Genomic DNA, 22,819 nt, shown 5'->3' with positions numbered 1-22,819 from the left:
CTCACCTCCTAGAGCATCAATGGCTGACTTATTAAATAGGAATGTTGTGCGCAAATGCTTCGAAAAAACCGTTGATGGCTATCGAAAGGCTACTGATGCACAATTTGCGACCCTGGAGGTCATAAGAAGAAAACCAGATGTTGGTCATAACAACGATACAATTTTCTCATGTGCTGATACTAACCCGAAGCCAGTATATTCTACTAGTTAGAGGTATGGCTCAACCACCCTACATCATTCAGCAACTTCAACAGAAGTTCGGCGTTATCTTTCACCTACAAGATGAGCAAGTTGTAGGCTCGGCAGCGATAGATACTCATTAACTTTTGTTGCAGTTTGTCTGCCGTTTCTCGGGGGGTTATAGAGGTTGAGTTCCAAAGGACTTTGACGCAAAGATAGCCTATATGAGCTGAGTTGGAAGATCATGTTGACATGACGTCTCAAAGGTCAAAAGATGTTTAGCGGGCATTGTTAATACAAGTCCTCCATTCGTCACTAGTGCTGATAAAGAGTCCCCTGTGCAGAAGTGGAATTGGTCATCAACCAGTGAAACACATAATTTCGGTGGCGATCTGGAAGAGAGGCTGATAGAAGACGTATCAGATGGTATGGAAGACTGCCTACCAACATACTGTCGCAATGGCATTTTTGCAAACTAGGACAAATCTGGTCAGGGTTGCATGGCTGGAGAGAAGAGATTCATTCTCCGCTCATGTATTTTGACCCCTTGAACGCAACATTTACTTCCCATGGCCGCCTTTGGTAAAGAATGCTGTCAATAGGTGTCACACTGGCCAGAATCTGATAAGCTTATCAAGCCACGCACTCCACTTGTGCCTGTCGTGGCTGCATTAGCCAGGTGACGTTAAATAAGTAGCCAAGGTAATTGCTGACCTGACCGCTCAACCTCGGGACCCTCTTGAAAACGGAAAACACCATTCAGAATAGATTCCCAAGCTGAGTAATCAGTCTCCATCAATCACATCACTCCCGAGTATGGCTCCGTTGACCCGTTGGCCTCACCTAATTCGCAAGGTGGGGAGCTACCTCTCACCCCGCTCGGTACCGTTATATAAATGCTGGCTACCCCTCGATTTTAGCTGCCGAGGCCGTTTCACCGAAACAATTATCACAAAACCCTTCACTCAAATCACTTTTTTTGTATATCAAAATGGCTCAAGTACTCGTCGTCTATCCTTCCGGTCCATCTTTCGACCTGGATTATTATCTCACAAAGCACATGCCCCTTGTCGCATCGTAAGTGGACCCCGATCTGACATGCCACCAGAATTCAATGCAATTACTAATGCCTCTGCAGCAAATGGGGTTCCTACGGTCTCAAGAACTATAAGATCATTACCTTCCAGGAGGGTGCGCCCTTCCAGATACAGGCTACTCTTGAGTGGGAGAGCCTTGAGGTGTTTGAGAAGGCTGCTGCTAGCGAGGCTGCCGCTGCTGTCTTTGGCGATATCAAGAACTTCTATGATGGAAACCCTGTGCTGCTGAAGGGACCTATCGTTGCCAGCGAGACTGTTGCGTCATCGTAAGAGTTTAATGGATATATTAATATGCAAACCCTTCCATCTGACGATTTGCCAGCGAATCTAAACTGTAGAGTCCGTTCTGATGCTCATTGAGATAGATGGTAACCTGGCGGAGATGGAACTCCGCAGCCGCCGAGTACCAAGGAGACGTGTACATATCGGTAATCTAATGCGATTCCGTGAGACATTCCGTGGAACCGGGATATCTTGACAGAGTTGAGCAGTTATTGGATCAAGATTTGTTCAATGTCGATCGATTTGTGACACCTCACCTTCTGTCGTATGCCGCATTGCGGACCCGGTTCCGCATGTGCTCATCGATCATCTTGCTCCGACTCCAGTGCTCTTTTGAGACCTGATTGATCAGGTGATTGAGTTGAAGTTTCAGTCTCAATGATATTCACTTTCATTTTCATGGGAGCCGTAGTGATACGACATTCTGAACAAGATACATGCGGCCCGATAAGACCATGTAGCCGGGTTTCCCGGCATTTCGGTCTCGGCTGATTCACATCCCGAACTTTCTCCCCAAAAATCTGATGATCGGAATCGTGAAGACTATAGACTCAAGAGCATACCAATATGACATCTCTCCAGAAGTAAGTGTTGGGCTTCATGAAACAAGAGTTTCATTTGACTTCACGATATCGGTCGGTGAGTCGAGAAATACTAGACTATACTTGCAAACAGGCAAGAATCATGCACACTATTAACTCACATAAGCAGAAAACTTACTTCAGTCTTCCATTTGCCTCAGAGATTCGATGCTGAGATAAATGCAGAATGGCTAACTAAACGCCATGGCCATGATGTGATGTCAAGGTTAAGAGGCGTCCTTATCGCCCGCTATCAACGCTAATCGGGCCGTCGATAACGACTCTCTAAACTATTTCTGGTTAAGCTCGACCATGACAGCAGCTCAATTGCGTCAATTTTCAGTGACGCAACCTCAAATTCGAGATGGACACTTTAGACTTGACATTTTCAACATCGCATGCAACAAAAATGTCTTCAACAAAAGCACCCGAGCTCGAGCTTGCGCCATTTCTCAAATCAGCGCTACCCCAAGAAAGCAGAGCCTCATTGCGCGACTCGGTCATTCCTCAGCTTTTAAGCGCTATCGCAGATATTGGCAAAGGGTTAAGAGGATCATATGATGTTTCCATCGTCGGCACAGAGAACGCTTTTGGTGATGAGCAGCTGAATGTCGATGTTCTGGCTGAGAACATTATTCGTGACGGTATTGCAAAGTCGTCGGCTATCAAAACTGCCAGCAGTGAAGAGGACCCTGTCGAGAAGCCAGCGCGAGCAGGAGAGACAACGCAGGTTGATACCAGCGTTGAGCAATACACCGTCGCTTTTGATCCTCTCGATGGAAGCTCTATCATTGGGCCAAACTGGTCTGTGGGTACCATTATCGGTATTTGGGATGGCGTGACAGCCGTTGGCCAGCCTACAGAGAAGCAAATTGGTTCTGTTCTGGGAGTATTCGGTCCACGAACCCTCGCCATCGTTGCTCTCCGAGTGCCAGGATCCGAGCCCAAATGCTTCGAAGTCAGCCTCAACGACACACAAAAGTTCGTCGTCGCTCGTCCCGAGCTTCGTCTCGCCGAGCCTCCCTTCAAAACACGCTACTTCGCTCCCGCCAACCTACGAGCCGCTGCCGATAATGAGAAGTACATGAATCTTGTGACAAGTTTCATCACCAACAAGTATACGCTACGGTACTCGGGAGGTCTCATTCCCGACATCTATCATGCTTTGGTCAAGGGTCACGGCGTGTACATCTCACCAGTGACTTCTGCCAGCAAGGCTAAGTTGCGAAGACTTTACGAGCTGCTCCCTGTAGCGCTCGTTGTTGAGTGTGCGAGCGGACAGGCCATTGACCCTGAGACTGGTGCGAGAGTATTTGATACTGTATTGAAGGGATGTGATGATAGAGCTGGATTGGTTTGTGGAACCGCGGAGGAGGTTGAAAAGGTGAAAAGGGCACTGTTGGGATAGATTACAGATTGGAAGCATAAAAGTTCAGTTTATTTGTGAGCATCGGTATGAAATCAATAGACAACATTCATCAATTCCTTGTCCTTTCCGTGTGAGACACTCAAGCTGCTCCCTTTGACGCCCTTTGCAATTTCGGGAAAGTTTGGGCTCGTGACCTCGACACCATCCCCAGGCGCCAAAGGCTGCCAAACAGCGTAGTAAATGCTCGTCCTGTCTAGCAGCGTTTCTACCTCGAGTGCATCAGGAAAGACATCCGCGACAGAGCCTTCATGCGCAATATCCTCAACCTCTTCACGCATCGCCTCGTGATCACCATCTTCAGGCTTAGGGAACGACATGTGAACAGCGATCATTTTATCCTCCGGTCGGTGCAAGAGCCAAAACGAGCCTGCTCCTCTTCTCTCGGCTGCATCTTTGAGAACAGGATACAGCTGCTTCAAGATGGCTTCAACACCGACATGGTGGTAAGTCCAGCGCTGGAAACGACCGATGCCATGGTCTTCGACTGGAGTGAAATTATGAGCCCCGATGACGTTCCAGACAAAAGAGTCTACATGCTTGAATAAAGGCTGTTTCCAATAGGTCGTCTTTGGCTCACCCACTTCGAACTCGTTTGTAGTCCAGTCTTCGTAGCCTTTCGCATTTTCGAGCGTGTCGAAGAGATAGCATCCTCCCGTGAGCATATCGCCGTTGATTGGGTGATACTTGGTAGGAAGGTACTTGATGTACATGCCTGGGCGTTTTCCCATCACTTGAGCGCCGCCATATTGACCCTGCCAGATGTCCTCAAGGCCGACACGGGGAGCGATCGTGATTTCGGCAGTGAAGGCCCCTTTAGCGTTTATCTTGCCGACGCCGTAGCTGAGGCCCTTGTTATTGGCTTCGGTGGCTGAGCATGTCAGACGTGACATCAGATGAGGGGTATCGCAACTCACCCATTTCGTCCGCAAATTGTTTTAATCGTCAGTTATATCTACTCCGACTCAGAGTGAACTTTCGGGAAAATTACGTCCTAGAGCCGTCGTTCTTATACTTCTCTGTAGTTTTGGCACTATTCCCAAGTGCTTAGTAGGATAGATGAAGTTCGGTAATGATGACGCTGCAGGCTCACGAGGCAGAAGCCAATCACGGTCTGGGCCAGTCGATTCTTACTAAGATTGTACGCCTCCAGCCTCAAAGCATTGGTTGCCGTCTGAACACGGAGGTTTCAATCAGAATCCAACGTAAGCTATTGTAATCGCGACATCGACTACCAGCGCCATAGGGTCTCCTGTATCATGAGACCACATGAGTAACATGAAATGCGCGCCTTATGATCGAGTCCCCTGTCGTCCCTGTCGTCCGCATTTAGAATGGAGGATGTCCCTAAGGGGAGTGTTGTTGCTACAGAAGAGGATCCTAAGACTATAGACGCGACTCTTGAATCTGTTGTCATACCATCAAGTCTTTGATCGTTCCTGATCTGATCTTTGAATGGGGAACTATAGATTAGGGGCAAGACTGTCGGGCTGTGAGCTTCAAAGAATCGCCGGGCGGCGGGTTTAGAGACACAGGGACAAGCAAAGAGGGGCCATAGAAGCCTCGTATGAAAACCTAAATCGAATAGGCGTAAAGAAGACAGCGAGTAGGTGTCACGTAAACGGCTTGGATGCCCCCAAGACTAATAAGGGGCTAGGATATCCGTAACAAGTTGATATCCCCTACTCGCTTGCTCCGAGGTCTATCAACTAGGATGGCCTTATACTTTCAATAAACTGTCGGTCAAGGCAGCTTTACGAAATTCCGAGTATAGAGAGTCCAGCGATTGGATAGAAGAATATCCTGAACATATGGCCACATCACTTCGGCGTATTTCCGCCCGAATCTTCAGTTTACTAACTTCATCAAGGAGCAAATGGACAGCACTGGATCCCCCAATTTCCAAGATGCCCCCAAATACTTCCTTTGAAACATCTCCGAGATGATGTCCACCAGTGAAACAGCGATCTTCTGAAAGGGGTAATATCGTCTCATTGGTGGAAATACCCCTCATCCTCAACCTCGTCGTTCCCTTCGGAGTGGACCAATCCGTACGCCCTTTCTAGGAAATTACGTATAGTGCATCTCTTATACATAAAATAATAGACAAATCCATCGCAAATGAAGAATTGTCACAGCATTCTAATCATTGGATCTCGCAATTATGGTTGTTATTAAGCTTACCCCCGCAATTGTCCTAGCCTTCCTGGCTGGTGCCAACGCTAAGGATATCTTTGTATCTCCTACCGGTACTGGCTCTGGTACTCTTGCTGCACCATATGGATCGATCCAATCTGCCATTGATGCTGCCAAGGCTGGTGACTTTATCTACTTGAGGAAGGGTACTTATGCTCCTTCAAAGAACATTCAGGTCAAGAGCAGTGGTGCAAAGGGAAGTCCCATCACGGTGAAGCCTTATCAGAATGAGAAGGTGATCATTGATGGAGAAAATATGCCAGGGTTAGTAAAAACTCCAAGGTAGAATATGCCGACACTAACGTGATCTAGTACACCAAAGGCTGTTGGCGAGTCACTCCCCAATGCTGAGCGCGGTGTCTTCCATATCCAGAATGCCGAGTGGTGGTCATTCTATAATCTCGAGTAAGTTCAACTCTAGCCTCAAAGGTCACTAAACTCATACTTCATAGGATCATCAACGGTCCATATGGCATCTACGCCAGAGATGCCTCCAACAACTACTACGAAGGTCTCTCCACCCATGACAATTATGAGACCGGCTTCCAGCTGGAAGGCGCTTCCTCCAACAATCAAGTCATAAACCTTGACTCCTACCGTAACCGTGACCCTCGGAAGAATGGTGAGAGTGCCGACGGTTTCGCTTGCAAGGAAGGCTCGGGTGAAGGCAACGTCCTCCGCAATGCCCGTCTTTGGGAAAACGTCGACGATGGTCTGGACCTGTACATGTTTGGCTCCCCCGTGACGCTCGACGAAGTGTACGCGTGGGGTAACGGTTTTAACCGCTGGGGTTTCACACCCTTTGAAGGTGACGGCAACGGCTTCAAGCTCGGCATCACCAACAACCCTCCTGCGAACCACATCGTCAAGAACTGCATAGCCTTCCAGAACGCTAAGAAGGGCTTCATCGATAACGGAAACCCTGGCTCCCTTACCTTTGACCGTAACACCGCTTGGAAGAACGGCGACAATGGGTTCAACCTGCGCAGCTCCTCGTCCAAGGTCACCAAGAATGTTGCTGCCAGCAACACGGGTGACCAGGTCAGCTTGAACAGCAAGGTTTCTGCATCTGGAAACTCGTGGGATAGCAAGGATACCTGGAATGATGCTTCTTTCAAGAGCACAGATGCATCCACCCTGAAGGGTGCTCGTGGAACTGATGGACGTGTCAAGGCTAGCGATTTCTTGATCCCTGCTTCTGGGGCTGCTATTGGTGCTACTACCAAGGCCAAGGTCTGAGAAATTACCTTGAAATTTTGTACATAATTCGTAGTATACTTCCATTCGGTATGAACTTCTTCATGTCATCTTGCCTGAGCTCTGTCTGTTGAGAAAATAAATGTGAGACCTAAACCGTTGGTTGATCACGCCTGGGTTAGGATGGTATGAAGCGAAGAACAGCACAACAAAAAAAATACAGTTTACAATTTTGACCTCCGATCCTTATGCCATCTATCAATAATTGCCTCCTTCATGTAATCCTCATTAAGTTCATCCGGATTTCTTACTCATACCCTCAATGATGCCGTTTTCATGCGTTTCCTTTTTCGTACTCTACAATATCCCATCCATCGTCTCCTCTCACGTCAATATTCAGTGCATGAGCGAATCAGTTGCGTCCCCTGCGGTAACTACTTGTCAGCGATGCGCCTGTCAAACCCGGTAGCACTACTCACAGAATCTCATCAAAATAAGGGTGGTTCAGAGCCGCCTTGGCAGAAATGCGAGTTACAGGATCGCAGATGAGCATGTAGTCAAGGAGCTCGAGACCAGCCTCATCCAGGTTCGGGCAAAGGGGAGTAGAGAAATCTCGCTGCCACTTGGGGAAAGATGGCTTAAAATCTGGGTAAGTGGTGACACCAGGCCAGGCGTCCTCATCGGGTGTTCCGAGGGTCCTGCAATGATCAGTACTCGTTTTCAAGGATCTAGATCGGGGCTGAATTACCGGAATATTTTGAAGATCTCATCAATTTCTGAATCACCAGGGAAAAGGGGCTTTTTGGAGCACATCTCAGCGAAGATGGTACCGACAGACCACATATCAACACCAGTTGAATACTGCCTTCCACCAAGCAAGACCTCGGGGGCGCGATACCACAGCGTAACAACTTCATGAGTATAACTCCTCAGAGGAACACCAAATGCTCTCGCCAAGCCAAAATCGGCTAGTTTGAGATTTCCGTCCTTATCGATGAGCAAGTTCTGCGGCTTCAAGTCGCGATGCAATATGCGACGCGAGTGACAATATTTGATGCCCTGGACCAGATCCAGCATAAACTTCTGCACCACCTTCTCATCCATTCCCAAGTTTCGCACGGTAGTGGCAGTCCCTGTGGGCAGAGGCTTTCCACGGCCGCCGTCTGTGACGGGGAGCGAGTCCATGTACTTTTTAAGATCAAGGTCGAGGAATTCCATGACGAGGTAGAGCTTGTGGCCGTCGGCGTGAACAATATTCAGGAGGCTGACGACGTTTGGGTGGTTAAGTTCTCTCAGGACGGAAATCTCGCGGATGGCGGTGCTGGGAACGCCTTCGTCTTCAGTCTCGAGACGGATCTTTTTGAGGGCGACGATGCGGCCATTGTGGCTGAGATCGCGGGCTTTGTAGACAACACCATAAGTACCTGAGATGGGGTCAGTGAATATGTAGCAGACATGTCACGGGTGCTCAGACCTTCTCCGACTTTTTCTATTCTCTGATAGTTATCCATGTTGAGTTTTGGTGGGGTCTGTTGAGATGAGGATCAGGCAATGAGGGGATGAGGCTGTGTGTGGACAGTGGGAATAGAGTTTTGTCGCGGTGGGTTTATGTCGTATGCGATAAAGTGACTGGTCGTTGGTCTATGGAATTACTCGTTATATCTCGGTCATGCGATGTTGCCGCTCCGTGTCTGGCTTCTTCTGTTTGTTTCGTGTCCCTCGTCAATTGAAAATTCGATGCGTTGACGGATCATTTTCCTCCCGACGCGCGCGTTGGCTCTGTTTTTTTTGTTGCGGGGACAACTGACGCGTCTCGTCTTTCTGTTTGTCTCCGCACCAACTCACTATGAATCACTCACTCACTCACTGTATCATGATAGATCGTTTGATGGGTAGTCCTGGTGTTTCCATTCACTAAGGTAGGTAGTTATATCTTTATTTTATCTCATCACAGTCACCACTGATTGTTCAGTTTGTTCTTTGCGCACATTCTTAATGCCCTTACCCTCACTACTGTGTTAGTTCATCCCTGAAGTGGCGATAAGTAAAAACTCACCCACCAAAACAAATGAGCTCAGATGAACGACGCGACCGACATCGCATACAAATAAAGCTGGTCATTTGGTGTTTTGGCTATGAAAACTAAATGAAATACAGCGCGATCCAAGCTCAAAGGACCTGAAGTTGAGAAACTAGACCTGAGCAACTGAGGTGCATCAGGCGGTTTTGAGATCATGACACGACCCTGAAATGGCTTGCTTAGCCCTACGAATGAGGCAGTCTAACTCGCTGAGTTGTCGGCGTCAGTGCATGCTTAGCGCTGTGTTGGCTTCAACAGCAGTGATTCAATCCCTGTAATGCACCTCAGCTCTCATCATGACCCACCAAACTATTGCCTGTAGCGTGCGCCAAAAGCCAATATTTCACCTGTGGCCCGCAGGCACAAGGCTTGGCATATTCCCCCCTGATGAAATGGAAAATAACCGTAAATTTAACTCATGAGGGGTGCAATCCCCATTGCTTTGTCTAATTGTATTCCTAGTCAATCTACATTGATCTTTCATTCTTGTGCTCACTTTGCACTGTCCATTCGCTACAGTTTTGTCATGGCTCGTCAATTGGTCGCATTTTTAGCTGCTGCTGCTGCTTTTAGCGGTGTTAGCGCTGGCCCTTGCAAGCCTGCTTCTTCAATCGCCCTGTCGTCAACAATTCTTGTCGAGACAACTACGGCTGCCACTTCTCACGACACTGCTTCGTCTACCATCACTGCCGATGTGACTGAGACCACTGCCACCGACGCTACCACTGATGCTACTGCTACTACGGATGCCCTCGACACTACCATCATCGGTAGCACCACTGACTCTGCGACGGCCGGATCCATCACCACTTTCCTGACTACTACCACCGAACAATCTCTTGAGCAGTCTACCACCACCACCACTGCTGGCCCCGTTGGGCCAGGTCCTTGTCTTGAAGAGCAGGTACTTTACAACCCCAGCTTCGATGATAACAACAATGGTTGGCCCTGGGATCTCGACAGTGGCGTCCAAGTCTCTTCATTGAGTCCGCGCTCTCCCTCCTACTGCCTGTGAGTTATCCTTACCCTTCACGACTCTTCTATAAACTATACTGATAGCGCATGAATCAGCTACAACACCCCCACGTCAGACAACCGAGTCACCACGTTCTCCCAAGCTCTCCCTGCTTTGGGAGACTACGAATATGAGTTGGTGTACTACCTCAGCCTGAAGAGTGCTCAAGTCAATGGCCTCGACTTCTCCTGCTATGCTAACGCCTTCGTCAATGGAAAAAGGATGCGGGATAGCGGAAGCTTTGATCAATCTAGCCCCTCCACATATCAGCGAGTGGGTGAGGTCTTCACCCCGCAGAACTCTGATGATGCTGGGGAACTGCGTTTCGAGATCCAGTGTGATGGCGAATTCGAGTATGCGGATTTGGCAGTTGACGATGTCAGTCTTACTCGTCGTTGCAACGCGTGATTGAGACTTCGAAGGGCTAAACGAACTCATCTTCCATATGTTCCTTTAGTTTATATCCACGAGATATTTCTCAGGGCTCGGCATGTTGTGATGATGAGGGTTTCGCCAAGTTTGATGGCTTTTACTTGGCTTTGACTTGCGCAAATAACATTCCATGTGTAAATAGTTAGATATGTATACAATACATCAGTCAGTCTATGCCTATCCAAATACCATGGCTCAAAAGTGAAGGTGACTCTGCTCTCGTTCATCCTTCCATTTGACACCAAAATGCATCGTTCACAGTTAACGCCTCATTAAATCCCATACACCTCGCAAAATTCTTCCCTACTTATTATTTCCAGATCAAACATTGAGATTCGCGGTGCCGTCCCTGAAAATGTACTGCTGTTGCCGCTGTACTGGGCGTGGGGTAGGATCTGGCCCCTCGGGATGAAGCTTCTTCACCCTCTGCCAGTGATTCAAGAGGTGCTTCTCAAAGTAGTTCTTGCGGTCATAGACATAAGGCACCCGTTCAGGGCCATTGCAGAACAAGCATTCGAGGCCGCCCTTGTGGTTTCGTAGACCTGCCAGACCTTGGCGTAGTGAACGAAGGCGCTCCCATTCAGAGATGAACTCAACCAGCTCAAATGGTATTGAGTCACCCCAGTCGGGAGGTTCTTGGGGTAGGTTGAGATCAACCTGGACCCATGGGTGAAACTTATTGGCTTCCGTAGCAGGTTCCGGCTGCTGAGTGCTCCCCGGCGGCTCTGAGTTCAGCTTATCGCATTTGTCTCGCTTATCACGGGACGAACGAGACTCAGCCTCACCTTGTTGATTAGAAGTTGTTGGCGCAGATGGCTGTGATGCCGGAGTTGCTGAAGACTCTGGCCGGGGAGGCAAGGTTCGTTGTTCATGAGCGCTTGCCACTCGTTGTATCGGTGAGGGGTCAGGTCCAGCAGCTGATCCAACTTGGCGAAGTGGCGCTGGGTGGTAGGCTGCTTCAGGTGCTGGTTGTTGGGATTGTGGTTGAGAGAATCCTGGCGGCGAGCCAGCACCTGCTTGCCCGGGCCGAGGATGTTGGGGTGGATGTACTCCGGCAGACGGTGGTTCATGGTGCTGCCTCATGCTAGGAATAGTTGAATATGGGTTATAAGAAGACTGGTATGGCTGTTCTTGTGGCCTGTTACTCGATACTAATGGCGGCAAAAGGTTCGGATCTTGCTGGGGTTGCTGATCAATGGCCATGAGTGACCGGGGTGGAGGAAGATTCGAAGCTTGGCTTGATGATTGTTGGTTCCCGTCCGATGGGGGGTAAGATTGAGACGCGGTATAAGTTGATGGTTGGTAGGAAGGCCGCTGCTCGTTTTGTCTGTGGCCAGACGCTGACCGAGAGTGGCTTTGAGATGCGGATTGATGATGAGACGAAGAAGGCCGTTCAGCAGATGCCCCTGCCTGCTGTGCCTGTGCTTGGCTGTTTTGATACGAGTTTGACCACTCGTGGCTAGTTCGGAGAGGCGCCGTTTGATGTACAGTTTGCTGTGAGGGGACTGTTGGTACACTTGGCAACTGGCCCGCCTGTAGTGGAGGCTGTGCTGAAGTACCAGCATACGGGCTGGAATAGGATACACGCGGTGTATGCGACGTCTGGTTGTGACTTTGGGCAGAAGGAATGGGGGGAGAAGCCTGCGGAGGTGGCGGCAGGACCTGGTTGCGACTGTTGCGCGGAGATTCATGCAAATGTCTGTGCATCAGGTGTTCGAGAGAAGGGGTGCGCTGAGTAGATCTCTCAACTGGCTGAGTTTGCGCCTGCGTATCATATTGCTGGGTTGAGGATGGCTGAAGAGCAGCATGATGTTGCTGAGCGGGTTGTGGCTGTTGGTGTTGCATCAAAGGTTGCTGTGGATAAGCTTGCGGGGACTGGTTATAAGGCTCAGCTGGTGATTGTTGCGCCTGATACAGCGTATTCTGATATTGCGATGGAGCCGCCTGTTGAGTCTGATACTGTTGGACAGCAGGTCGCGGATACTGAATCGAAGATGCAGTGGACACAGGGGAAGCATGCGGTGGCTGACTTGGCTGATATTGATTCTCATGTGACTGTTGGGGATCGTGTGACTGCTGCAATCGCCCTTGGGTATGCCAGTATTGAGTTGTGGGAGGAAGCTCAGGCATCCGTGGCATCTGATCATGACTTGGGCGCCGAGTTGAGTTTTCTGGGTGGCTGGATGTAGCAATCATGCAGTCAGCCAGCAGCTGTTGTTGAGAAGCCGGTGCTTGTCGTGGCTGGGGCTGTTGTAGATGTGAATGCTGCTCCGAAGGTGGCTGGCGATATGATGGGCCTATTGGACTCGGCCCTGCGCTGTATGGGGGGCGTGATGAATAGCTATCGATATCCATGGGCCCTGGCAATGACTGGGCCGGCGGGGTTGGAAGTGACCCAGAGCCGGACTGCCTACCCATGCTCCGGTTCATGTTGGCCATTTGCGCTTGATGCTGATCTGGCAGGGACGTGTTTGACGCAGCTGAGCTGTATGGTGGTGTACGTGTTCTCTCTAAATCCCCTTGCACAGGCCTATGCGTCGAATCATAAGATCTCCGGTCCCACGACTGTCCGGCTGACGAGTTCGATGGTTCGTCCCGCCTCAGTGCCGCCAGCGCGATGTCAACCGCCGATAGTCGCTCTGCGTCAGTACATCGGGCTGCTGTCGTTCGTGACTGGCTGGTGGTTAAATCTGCTTCCAGAACGGCAGTCAGCTGTTGAAGAACTTGGGCTCGGGAAGCCCGTAGCGATAACGCGCGTGCAGCAGCGGCATAGTCTTCAGCAGCACCGTCTGAGTCATCATCTGAAATGTCAATGACGATGATAGGCTTTTTCTCCTTTTTGACATCCTCACCAGGCAGTGGCCGTGGCGGATTCCTGGTACTTGCAGGCCTTGGCACTGGCGAGGGAGCTGGCAACGGGCGGGAGACATTACTGGGCTGCGGAACAGACTGATGCCTTGGCGGTGCTGATGGAGCTCTTGGAGCCGGAGCCGGGGCTGGAGCTGGAAGCGGCGGCGGAGGGGGAGGCGGAGCGTCAGCAAGGGTCTGGGAAGCTTCTTGTTGGACAGGGGCAGTTTGAGAGTCCTCTTCCACAGCTGGAGCAGGAGCAGGCTCATCATCCTGAGGCACAAACTCCGTTTCCACAAACTCAGTTTGAATCTCGTCGGAGACTGGAAGAGGGACATCAGGTTCCGCTGGGGCTCATTAGCTGTAAGTTCCGAGTTTGCATGCGGCGAGTTGTCATACCAGTTACAGTTGCGTGAGGCTTGGTCTGAGCAGGCTTGTTTGGGCGATGCTCGGCTGGCTTTGGCGGAGGTGGATTTGATTCCTTCTCAGCTGGCCTCGGTGCTGTTGGCTTTGGTGCCGGCGCCTTTCCGATAGGCTGGCTGGGCTCCCTCTCGGCAGGTGTCCCTGATGCTGCCCTTGTTACAGTTGGTCTCGGACCTGTTGGCTTGGGCCTTGTCTGGGTCTGGGAGGTCTGGTGATTCTCGGCAGGCCTAGGTGCTGAAGGACTTGGTGCAGCTTGATCTGATTCTTTCTCGGCTGGCTTCGACACTGTCCTTGCTGCTGGCGGTTTTGGGGTAGGCTGGCTTGCCTTGTTCCCGGCTGGTCTCCCTGTTGCTTGCTTTGCTGCAGATGGCTTTGGGGCAGGCTGGTTTGATTGTTTTTCTGCAGGTCTCGCAGTTGTGGGTTTGGGATCTGAAGCAGCTGGTGTCCTCGAGGCCGATGACCTATGTGTTGATGTTGCATGCTGAGTAGATCCTTTCCCCGCTGGTCTCTCAGGATTGATCGCTCCTGACTTTGAGCTCGATGGCTTCGATCCTGCCGGACCGAGAGGAGACGGTTTAGATGCAGGCCGACCATTTAAATCTTTCTCATTTGTTTTTGCAGGTGCCGTCGTTGCTGACTTTGAAGCTGTGGTCTTGCTAGGTTTTGATTTGTCCGAGCTATTATGGTGGCCTATTATCCTTAGCACTTGAGGCTTCAAGGCTGCTGCCCTGTGTGCTGCCATTTGCTCCGGCGTAGGGGTTGCTTTCTGAAGCTCTGTATCTGCTGGTGCATCTGCTGCTGGGGCCTGCTTCTTTGAATTTGTCTTGGCCTCGCTGGGTCCCGAAGTCTTGTGTTCACTCGACTTGCGCTTTTTCTTCTTCGCTTCTTCTGGTTTTGGTGCTTGAGACTCGGTTCTCTCTTTGTATGGAACTCTCTCGCCATCTTCATCATCCGCTTGTAAAGCTGCTCTGGCCGGGTCAGCCTTCAAGTATCTGTCGACCTCTTTGACATGAGGAAGAAGCTCGTTGTTGAGCTTTGGATTAAATCTCCGCAAGTCCTTTGCGTCGATCCAGTCGATGGCACTCCTCTTAGGAAAGTCTCGACCGTCAAAGTACATGACCGGAAACATGCGTTCGTTGACGAGAGTGTTCCCAGTCTCGTAAGGTTTGGCCCATTTGTACTCTCCGGACACTTTATCATATTGGTAACAAGGTGGAAGGGAGTCTGCTAAGCCACAGCTTTCGATAGATCCAGGGATTCCGATCTTGTCAAAACTGCCCATAGGAAGAATGAGAACAGCGAGCCATTCTTTGGTCTTGTCCCAGTACGTCAAATAGACCTTTCCGCATTTCGGGTCAGTGATTCCCTTGAATTCATCAGCGCCTGTCGGGTCGTGCTGTCGCTGACGTAGTCGAGTCTGGCGTCGTGTTGACTCTGTTGTTGGTGCATCCTTTTGTGACTCTTTATTAGTAGACGATGCTCGTTCTGTCTTTTGGCGTTTGGTTTTCGTCATTGGACTTGAGAAGCTTCCCTTGCGTTTGATCTGGAAAAAGTTGGTAAGTAACATATCAAACAAACTTAGAGGTGAATCAGCTTACTCCTCCTGATCTGGTTTGCCGTGGTGATGGGGGGGCTTCATCCGGTTCAGAGAATTCGACTTCAGATACCTCATCCTCTTCATTCTCCTCTTCGTCCTCATCTTCATCCTCCTCTTCGTCGTTCTCTTCGTCGTTCTCTTCGTCGTTCTCTTCGTCGTCCTCTTCATCGTCCTCTTCATCATCAGACTCGTCCGCTTGTACCGTGATGGTTTCAGCAGCCGGAGTTGGTGATGGACTGAAAGTATATCTGGCGTGACGAGCAGAAATATCTTCGCGAGCAGCAATGTCTCGACTCGATGCTTCTATTCGATTGCCAGGCTTTCGAGTTCTGCTTGCGATAGGCTTATCGTCAACGGGGTCTATCTCGGCTGGTTCTACTTCTGCAGCTTGGTTGTCATTAGGCTCTTCAGGACTGTCCGCGCCAGCTTCCTCCTCGGCGGACAACCCCCCTACGGGCTCTTCGTCTGCTGGTGGTTCAACGGTTTCCCCCTCGGCGGTTTCTTCCTCCGCGGGTTCCTCGTTGTCAAGTTCCGTCCCGAAAGATTCGTCTTCTATGGGGTTTTCTGTGGGCTCTTCTGTGGGTTCTTCGCTGTGAGGTTCAGTTTCAACAGGTTCCTGCATCACGCTGTCCTCCTGGGGGAAGATGTCTTCCGCAGGTTCGGCATCATCAGCACCGTCTTCCATGGTGTCATCCATCAGGTGATCGTCAAACATAGGTCCATCGTCCATCTCATCATCTGCAGAAACAGGGACAATGGGTGCCGGTTCAGGAAACTCGGGCTCCACGAGTGCGCTCTCAACTCCATCAGTCCCAAGCCTCGTAGTGTCAGGCGTCATCTGAAATTGAGACTGTCCACTGGGTGTTCCCATGAGTTGAAAGAGATGGTCACGGAACGAGTCCATGGTTTGCCTAATCTTCTGCGCGTGAACTCTTTCATAGTGCTCAATGTTGGTCTTTTGGTCGATTTCCAGTTCCTTCTTCTGGCCGCCCAGCTCAATCAGGTTTTCCTGAAGCCTGGATGTTTGATCCGGCGGCGCCGATGGCAATTCAGACCATATTTGCGCGATGCGGTCTTGAATCGATCTCAGCTTCTCCTCATAAATCTCTGTTGGCGACTTGATTGACGCGAAAACCGAGTCGTAGCGATAGACGGCATCTTTGACATCCCGAAACTGTCTCAGAGGCTCCTGGCCTGCCATTTTGGCTGACTCCTCTGTCGGTCGCGCTATCGCATCAGCATGCTAAGAGTGCGCTGAGTCCTATGGTGATGGTTGCTGCTTGCGCGCCTATCACTTGATGAGGCTCACAGTGTGTCGTTGGGTGGGCGCAAAGAGAGTGAGATTGTTGTTGATTGATTGATTGATTGATTGATTGATTGATTTTGGTGACGCAGTGGAGAGTTGCGATTTGTATCGGCTGTGCTGACGATTGCAGCTCAGGCCAGAAAATTGCAGGTAAGGGGGCCGTGGCGTCGGGACCTAGTCCCTATACGGGGCGACATATCGACGTCTCATTGGGCCTGGCAGCTCAGCTGGAACAAGATATAGCTCTTAAAAATGGAGCTCCAATCTCGGCAAGTAAAAAGCAAAGCAATTTATTGATGCCTTAGGCAATAGTCTCTCGATAGCGCTCACTGTCGAGCAAAAACGCTTCAAATCGCCAGGAAAACACGAAAAGCACTTGAACGTCGAGAGAAAAGCTGAGTGTCGAAGAGTTTCCAGCGTTGCGGGGTATCAACACACGAGACGGGCTGGCAGCCTCATCCTAATTTCACGGCGGAAGATCCCGGTGACCTTAGCAAGCTTGGTTCACCATCTCTTGGCCCGGTCATACTAAGCAGATTGGGAATAGCTTAGCCCCTGAGCTAGGGGCTAAACTCGGTTAGTAGGGTTAGCTGCATCAAGATCCCAACAGCCCCGCTTCTCGTTTTCTCAAATATGCCGGGATCTCAAATACCCTATAGTAATAACAAAAGCTACTACATGAAGAAAAGATTAGCTATATTTAAAGAAAGTGTTAAGTATATAGATAATATAAGATTCTTAGATATATATACATCAATCTATCTATTTAATTTATAGACAGCTTGCAGCCATATAGTAAATTCAATATAGTAATATTTTTTTTCTTACACGATTGGGAATTACAGTCGCTTCAACTGATATTGTTCGCAGCATTAATTATGGACATGTTACTAAGGCATCTATTAGAAATGCCCAGCTTCAGGTATGCTATGAGATACACGCCAGCTGTTTGTTTAAGCATTGATAAACAATCATATTAAGCATGCTTGAGGCGTATACACTTGAGCTACTATACACTCATAGATTGAAACAACGCACAAGGACTCCCCTCAAAGTCCCTTAACTCAAGCCCTTTAGCATGTGCGAGCGTCAAGCTGACGCGTGAAAACAAGAACTTGTTCAACGTACAAGGATGATCCGTGGACCTTCCAGGCACGCGCCATGGTCGCGCCGCAAAGCCAAGAATCATGCTACGCGCATCTTCAACTCTCCATCCATCAAATGGCATCGATGGTCGAACAGGTGTAAGCCCTCTTGTTCGCATCTGCTTCATCAGTGAGCCGAGAAGCATACTGGCGCATGTTTCTGAGCAGCCGGCTTTGCCTTCGAGGAGATCTTGTTGGAGATTGTAGAGATGGCCGAAGAGAGTATTGAGAACGAATTGACGATTGTCATCAATCTTATCTTCAAGCTGGTCAGTATTTCCGGTAAAAAAGTGGTAAAGCGCGTCATTACCTAATATTGGCTGGGGAATTGGCAGGTCAACCACGTATTTGCCATTGTCGTATAAGAGCAGCATCTTGGTTGCGGTCGTAAACAATGATTCTTGCCTGAAGACCCAAGAAATAAACAGCCATCGCATCGGATCCTGCTTGACGAACTCTTCGGGCGGCCCAAGATAGCTCACCCAAGCGGCGAAAACCAGCTCCATGATCTCGTGACAGCCGTAGTAATCGACAATAATTGCTATGTGCGAGAGCGTCTCCACTGATATCCGTTTCGGGACCTCGCGATGGTGGCCGTGGATGATGTCGAGCAAGATCACGAGTGCCTCGGCATCCCATTCGCTTGCTTGGAGCTCATAGAGCCCTTGATCATTTGGCCGAGACTCTTTGAATCGGCTTTCCAGCATCGCCCGGAAAACTGGTGAGACAAGACTCAGATGTCTCGATGAAACCCGGAATTCGACCTGAGTACGGATAGACCCGCTCTCTTCTAACGAACCTCTCGGATAACTCTGGTCGTTATCCAAAGTCATCGGTGAATCGCGTCGGGCCTTTGTTGTTTCCATCAACCCCGCCTCATCGGATCCAAGCCGTTCATACTCCGGCTCCGAGTCCACTTGGATCTCATTTTCCTCCTGTAGATGCGCGTTGGGGTTTTGCAGAATGAGTAGGGTATCAGCACGAGGGTCAAAAGTGAACGGCGACGGCTTCATTTTAGGTTATGGGATTGTTTTGTTATGATTTGAAACTGGTAGGTTTTTATTGATTGAGGGGAAGCTGAGGCTTGGTATGCAACACGGCTGCGTCATCTGATCAAGTTGGAGTAAGTGATGAGCATCCAACATCAGCCGCTAGACCAATCGAGGCGGCATTTGGAGTCGCGCAACACCGACCGCCGGTTATAATACCGAAATACCGCTAATATATGAGCTTTTCGTACAAGGCCTTCAACATTGCCTATTACAAAACGTTTCCAAAGGATCTATCTGCCCTGCGCGAGCTGGTGTCCTTTCAGGCTTGCTCTGAATGAACATTTTATCGCGGACGTGGCCTCTGAAAACCCTCCCGAAGAGTCCGGTGGCATCATATCTCATGTGACTAGATCAAGCCCTTTGAGTGACTGCAGGCTCAGCTACAATTTATTGTTACTCTTCGTGATCGATGGCCATTTGCTTATGAGCTGACTCAAACATGAGGTTGTTAACCTGGGCGACTCGCCACGCTTCCACAAAGTCAACCCGGTCATCACAATCCACATCCCCTGTCCTGGAGCGTTTTCTTATACAATACTCTAGACGCGAGCGCCTCAAAGAATCATTGCTTCTAAAGTTTCTGTGTTCCAGTGTGATCTTCTCGCCGTAGAGGAATTCTCCGCTGTGGGTGTATCAGTACCTGACGATTCTTTCATCAGGTAAACAGCAAGGACCAAATGTTAAGAACCGGGACGCACCATGATACAGAGCCCAGAGATGCTTGCCCGTCGTGACGCAAAGACCTTGTGGATGCATGCAACTATTCTGTCGTCCCCAGATGGGCCATGGCCCTATCTGAGCGAGCCTTAGTTGTGTACCTCAGAATCATCTAGCCACTAAGCCATCCGACAAACATGGCCCATTTCCTCAAGGACTACAGGGATTGCTGTTGAAGCTCTCCTTACAGGACATGCATTACTTGAATTGAGTATGCTGATGATACTCGCTGTTGACGGCGTGGACTGGAGGACGATTTCGGTCTGCGGCCTTTGGAGGCATGCCCATTGATTCGCAAAGCGATATAGAGAACCTAGGCAGAACAAGTCAAAGATTTCGCCCCTTGGACACGATTAAGACTATAAATAGGTCATTATGGTCACAAGTTGTACAGATCGGTTGGCGAATTGGCTTACTAGGCGGCGAAGAAGTTACATGGTGAAATCCTCGGAATTGTTGAGGGGCGTGTTGACCACCAAATGGTTAGTATTCATGTGGACACCAGATGGCAGAAAACGCCGTCGACCTCTTTGAAATTCTGACCACAAACCCAATTGTATAACAAGATCCAGCCGACAAAGGATTCTCAAACATGATCCGACTCGAAAGAAGTCCAACGGCAGGCATGGAGAACCTATGGGTTGAGCAAATCATCCAAGAAGATTGCCGGCAAGGACAATGCGTTTGATCCGATCATCTACTCCCGTGTTCCGTGAAAGACAGATTGACTACAAAGTGATCTGAGCTTAGGCTACACTTACTAAGTCTCACTCTAAGCGCCTGATGCCGAAGTCCCTCGGGATATCCGACTGCCTCGGGATCTACGCGAAATGCGACTTGAGCCCTTCAAGTATAGTTTGCAAGGCCTGGATATCCCTGTACCTATTCCATCTACCGGTTCACTCAGCAAGTTCGGTCACACAATCAAGACACACGGTTTGAAGAGTCTAGATTCTCTTGGCACTGGTTAGGAAAAATAGATAGATATTGATAAATTTATGCTATTTTATCATTCATATACATTGTGTATGCGGAGTAATGAGTGACTCTTATTGGTGGTTTGTGAAGTAGGCAATTCCCCAGAGTCAAAGCCGGACTAATCATATGCAAGATGCCGAAGGAACCTTGAGCCGAGAAGCACAAGATGTATTTAATATCTATGTATAATGAGTAACTCGCGATTGGCTGAAGGAGAGTTGAAGGGATTCTGTCTGTGATGACTCCTTCAATCACCGAAGACAGTGTTAAGAAGCCAGTCACCTAACAGGTTGCAATATGCTTCTGTCTTGAGCTCTGCATCCTTTACCGTCTCTTTCTCTCCAGCCCTTTCACGCATGGGAAGACTATCAAAACCATGCAGGACATCTGGCACCAGGAGCCATCTGACGCTGCCGCCAGGGAAGGTTTCCTGCCATGCGAATCGCTTATCTTCCAACTCCAGCTCCCCAGGTTTTCCAGGCTCTGAACGCCCGCAGCGACCTATCTCGGAATCAGTGTCCGATATTCCGGAGCCTCCTCTTGCCCGGGCCAGGCGGGTTGCGCACTCCAAACTCTCCTTTGCTAACATGTCCAATTCCGATGCGATGATGAAAACATGGGGAGGGAGATCATCTGGATCAGCGCACGGGCCAGGACTCACGAGAGGATCTCGCAGGTCCTGTCCATCGGGCAGATAACTCCAATCGAACAGCGGGGCCATGTTGAGGAGGAGATCGCGTGCGGACGTGCGCGGGGAGCCGAGACTAGCATCCGTTTTATACTGACGCGTACTAATTTTTGCCTCTGGAGAGCGGCTTAAATCAAGTGCGCCGTAGACAGAGATGGCTGCACGAGGACGACAAGTGCAATGGTCAGATTGGAACAGGCGCTGAGACAAGCCCAGGCTCAGATTGCCGCCTGCACTGAACCCACAGACAGCGACACGGCCACCGTTTGCTTTGTCAATAGGGAGAGACTCATCATCCAAAGCGGCGTGGTACAGCGAGACAAGATCGTCTAAGCCAGTGGGGAAGGGAGCTGCTGGGGCTTTGCTATAGTTCAATGCAATAACAAGCACGGAGTGAGTGTCGGAAAAGGAACGGTTCCAGGCGTCATCATCCTGAGAGGAGCCTATGCAAAATCCACCACCATGAATAGTAAACAATGTTGGGAGGGGCTTGGATGAACCGGCTTCATAGGAAGAAGGAATAAAAACGCTACAACGCTGATCAGCTCTGGAACTTGAAAGAGAGACTCCGAAATGCAGACACTTCTCGGAAATGAAAGACTAAAGCCGAGGTGTCGAGATATTGTGTAGAAAACTTACCGCACAGGCAAATGATCTCTCACATTGTAAGTCTTGACAATATTGGGCGCGTTGGCTGAAGTTTTGCTAAATGAACCCAACCAGTCGATGGTTGTCAGAGTCGCTTGTATTGCCCGGATTTGGACATTGTATACGATGCGGCGCGTCCAGGGCGGGCTCCCCTTTACCAACTGGGCGTTAGTGCGAAAATCGGCCATTTTATTTGTGGTGGCGGTATGTAAAAAATCCTACGTGATGTAAGGCGGGACAGACGGGGTTCTTTAACCTGTCACGCAGTCTTGAGTAGGTCGGTCATTGTAGAGCTTCGATTGGTTGTTTGAGGAGTCCACATGGATGGTCCTGATAAAGCATTGCAATCTAGATATGGCCTCGAGTACCAGCTGATGCCAAGTATTTGCCGTGATGGACAACCGGAATGGAGACAAGATATTAAGCTTTCTCTGGCCCGAAGCTGTCATGGTTTCGGACATGTGTCTCGGTGTGCGCCTGACCGAATATCTTGACTATTCGGGGTGCAAATACCGACGTTTTGTATGATGCTATCCCATCTATGGTCAAAGTGCTCTTTGACTTTGCTTCCCCAAGATCTTGAGACAAGGGGCTGAGCTCCTCCGCAGATTCCGTCTGGGGCCCCATTCGATTCTCGGTTGCACTAGCTTGGGTCCAGAGCCTCGTTTCTCCCGTCTTATCGAAGTCCCCCACGTGGAGCTATCCCTCTCCCCCTCATTGTGATGGACAGCCGCCGCCAATCTCAGCATGGTCCTTGATTCCATACGCGGCAATCACGGCAGATGTTTCGACTCAACCTCATTGACTCACCCTCGAACTGCTCAATCTTACACAATATGCCATTTATTTATCGACCGAGGTTTACCTTATACAATCTTGCGGGGTAGAAGAAGCCAGCTATTACCCCATGCTGACCATAGCATACCATCTCC

At 49.7% G+C, this 22,819-nt stretch overlaps 9 protein-coding genes; 4 read left to right on the top strand and 5 right to left on the bottom strand.

Moving 5' to 3' along the window:
• Window positions 1–1,171: 1,171 nt before the first annotated feature.
• FFUJ_11655 (uncharacterized protein) lies at window positions 1,172–1,547 on the top strand (the record flags this gene model as incomplete). XM_023570578.1 has 2 exons in its annotated part: window positions 1,172–1,257; window positions 1,319–1,547. 2 exons carry the CDS (start codon window positions 1,172–1,174, stop codon window positions 1,545–1,547), a joined length of 315 nt encoding a protein of 104 aa, XP_023437669.1.
• Window positions 1,548–2,549: 1,002 nt separating this feature from the next.
• On the top strand, window positions 2,550–3,548 carry FFUJ_11654 (related to sedoheptulose-1,7-bisphosphatase; the record flags this gene model as incomplete). Its single annotated transcript, XM_023570577.1, has 1 exon — window positions 2,550–3,548. One exon carries the CDS (start codon window positions 2,550–2,552, stop codon window positions 3,546–3,548), a length of 999 nt encoding a protein of 332 aa, XP_023437668.1.
• Window positions 3,549–3,601: 53 nt separating this feature from the next.
• FFUJ_11653 (uncharacterized protein) lies at window positions 3,602–4,459 on the bottom strand (the record flags this gene model as incomplete). The annotated part of the gene is made up of 1 exon (XM_023570576.1): window positions 3,602–4,459. One exon carries the CDS (start codon window positions 4,457–4,459, stop codon window positions 3,602–3,604), a length of 858 nt encoding a protein of 285 aa, XP_023437667.1.
• A 1,271-nt stretch (window positions 4,460–5,730) lies between these two features.
• Window positions 5,731–7,001, top strand: FFUJ_11652 (related to pectate lyase L precursor; the record flags this gene model as incomplete). XM_023570575.1 has 3 exons in its annotated part: window positions 5,731–6,026; window positions 6,075–6,167; window positions 6,215–7,001. 3 exons carry the CDS (start codon window positions 5,731–5,733, stop codon window positions 6,999–7,001), a joined length of 1,176 nt encoding a protein of 391 aa, XP_023437666.1.
• Window positions 7,002–7,393: 392 nt separating this feature from the next.
• Window positions 7,394–8,470, bottom strand: FFUJ_11651 (probable CDC28-cyclin-dependent protein kinase; the record flags this gene model as incomplete). XM_023570573.1 has 4 exons in its annotated part: window positions 7,394–7,412; window positions 7,439–7,657; window positions 7,708–8,383; window positions 8,434–8,470. 4 exons carry the CDS (start codon window positions 8,468–8,470, stop codon window positions 7,394–7,396), a joined length of 951 nt encoding a protein of 316 aa, XP_023438140.1.
• Window positions 8,471–9,565: 1,095 nt separating this feature from the next.
• FFUJ_11650 (uncharacterized protein) lies at window positions 9,566–10,462 on the top strand (the record flags this gene model as incomplete). XM_023570572.1 has 2 exons in its annotated part: window positions 9,566–10,050; window positions 10,111–10,462. The coding sequence occupies 2 exons, from the start codon at window positions 9,566–9,568 to the stop codon at window positions 10,460–10,462; spliced, it is 837 nt and encodes a 278-aa protein (XP_023437665.1).
• Window positions 10,463–10,807: 345 nt separating this feature from the next.
• On the bottom strand, window positions 10,808–16,554 carry FFUJ_11649 (uncharacterized protein; the record flags this gene model as incomplete). XM_023570571.1 has 3 exons in its annotated part: window positions 10,808–13,680; window positions 13,733–15,299; window positions 15,355–16,554. The coding sequence occupies 3 exons, from the start codon at window positions 16,552–16,554 to the stop codon at window positions 10,808–10,810; spliced, it is 5,640 nt and encodes a 1,879-aa protein (XP_023438112.1).
• A 1,114-nt stretch (window positions 16,555–17,668) lies between these two features.
• Window positions 17,669–18,817, bottom strand: FFUJ_11648 (uncharacterized protein; the record flags this gene model as incomplete). Its single annotated transcript, XM_023570570.1, has 1 exon — window positions 17,669–18,817. One exon carries the CDS (start codon window positions 18,815–18,817, stop codon window positions 17,669–17,671), a length of 1,149 nt encoding a protein of 382 aa, XP_023437664.1.
• Window positions 18,818–20,798: 1,981 nt separating this feature from the next.
• On the bottom strand, window positions 20,799–22,075 carry FFUJ_11647 (related to triacylglycerol lipase; the record flags this gene model as incomplete). XM_023570569.1 has 2 exons in its annotated part: window positions 20,799–21,768; window positions 21,879–22,075. 2 exons carry the CDS (start codon window positions 22,073–22,075, stop codon window positions 20,799–20,801), a joined length of 1,167 nt encoding a protein of 388 aa, XP_023437663.1.
• Window positions 22,076–22,819: the final 744 nt, after the last annotated feature.

Source organism: Fusarium fujikuroi, chromosome FFUJ_chr11, assembly GCF_900079805.1.
Source record: "Fusarium fujikuroi IMI 58289 draft genome, chromosome FFUJ_chr11".
Lineage (NCBI taxonomy): Eukaryota > Fungi > Ascomycota > Sordariomycetes > Hypocreales > Nectriaceae > Fusarium > Fusarium fujikuroi.
This window is presented reverse-complemented; position numbering and strand designations above follow the sequence as displayed.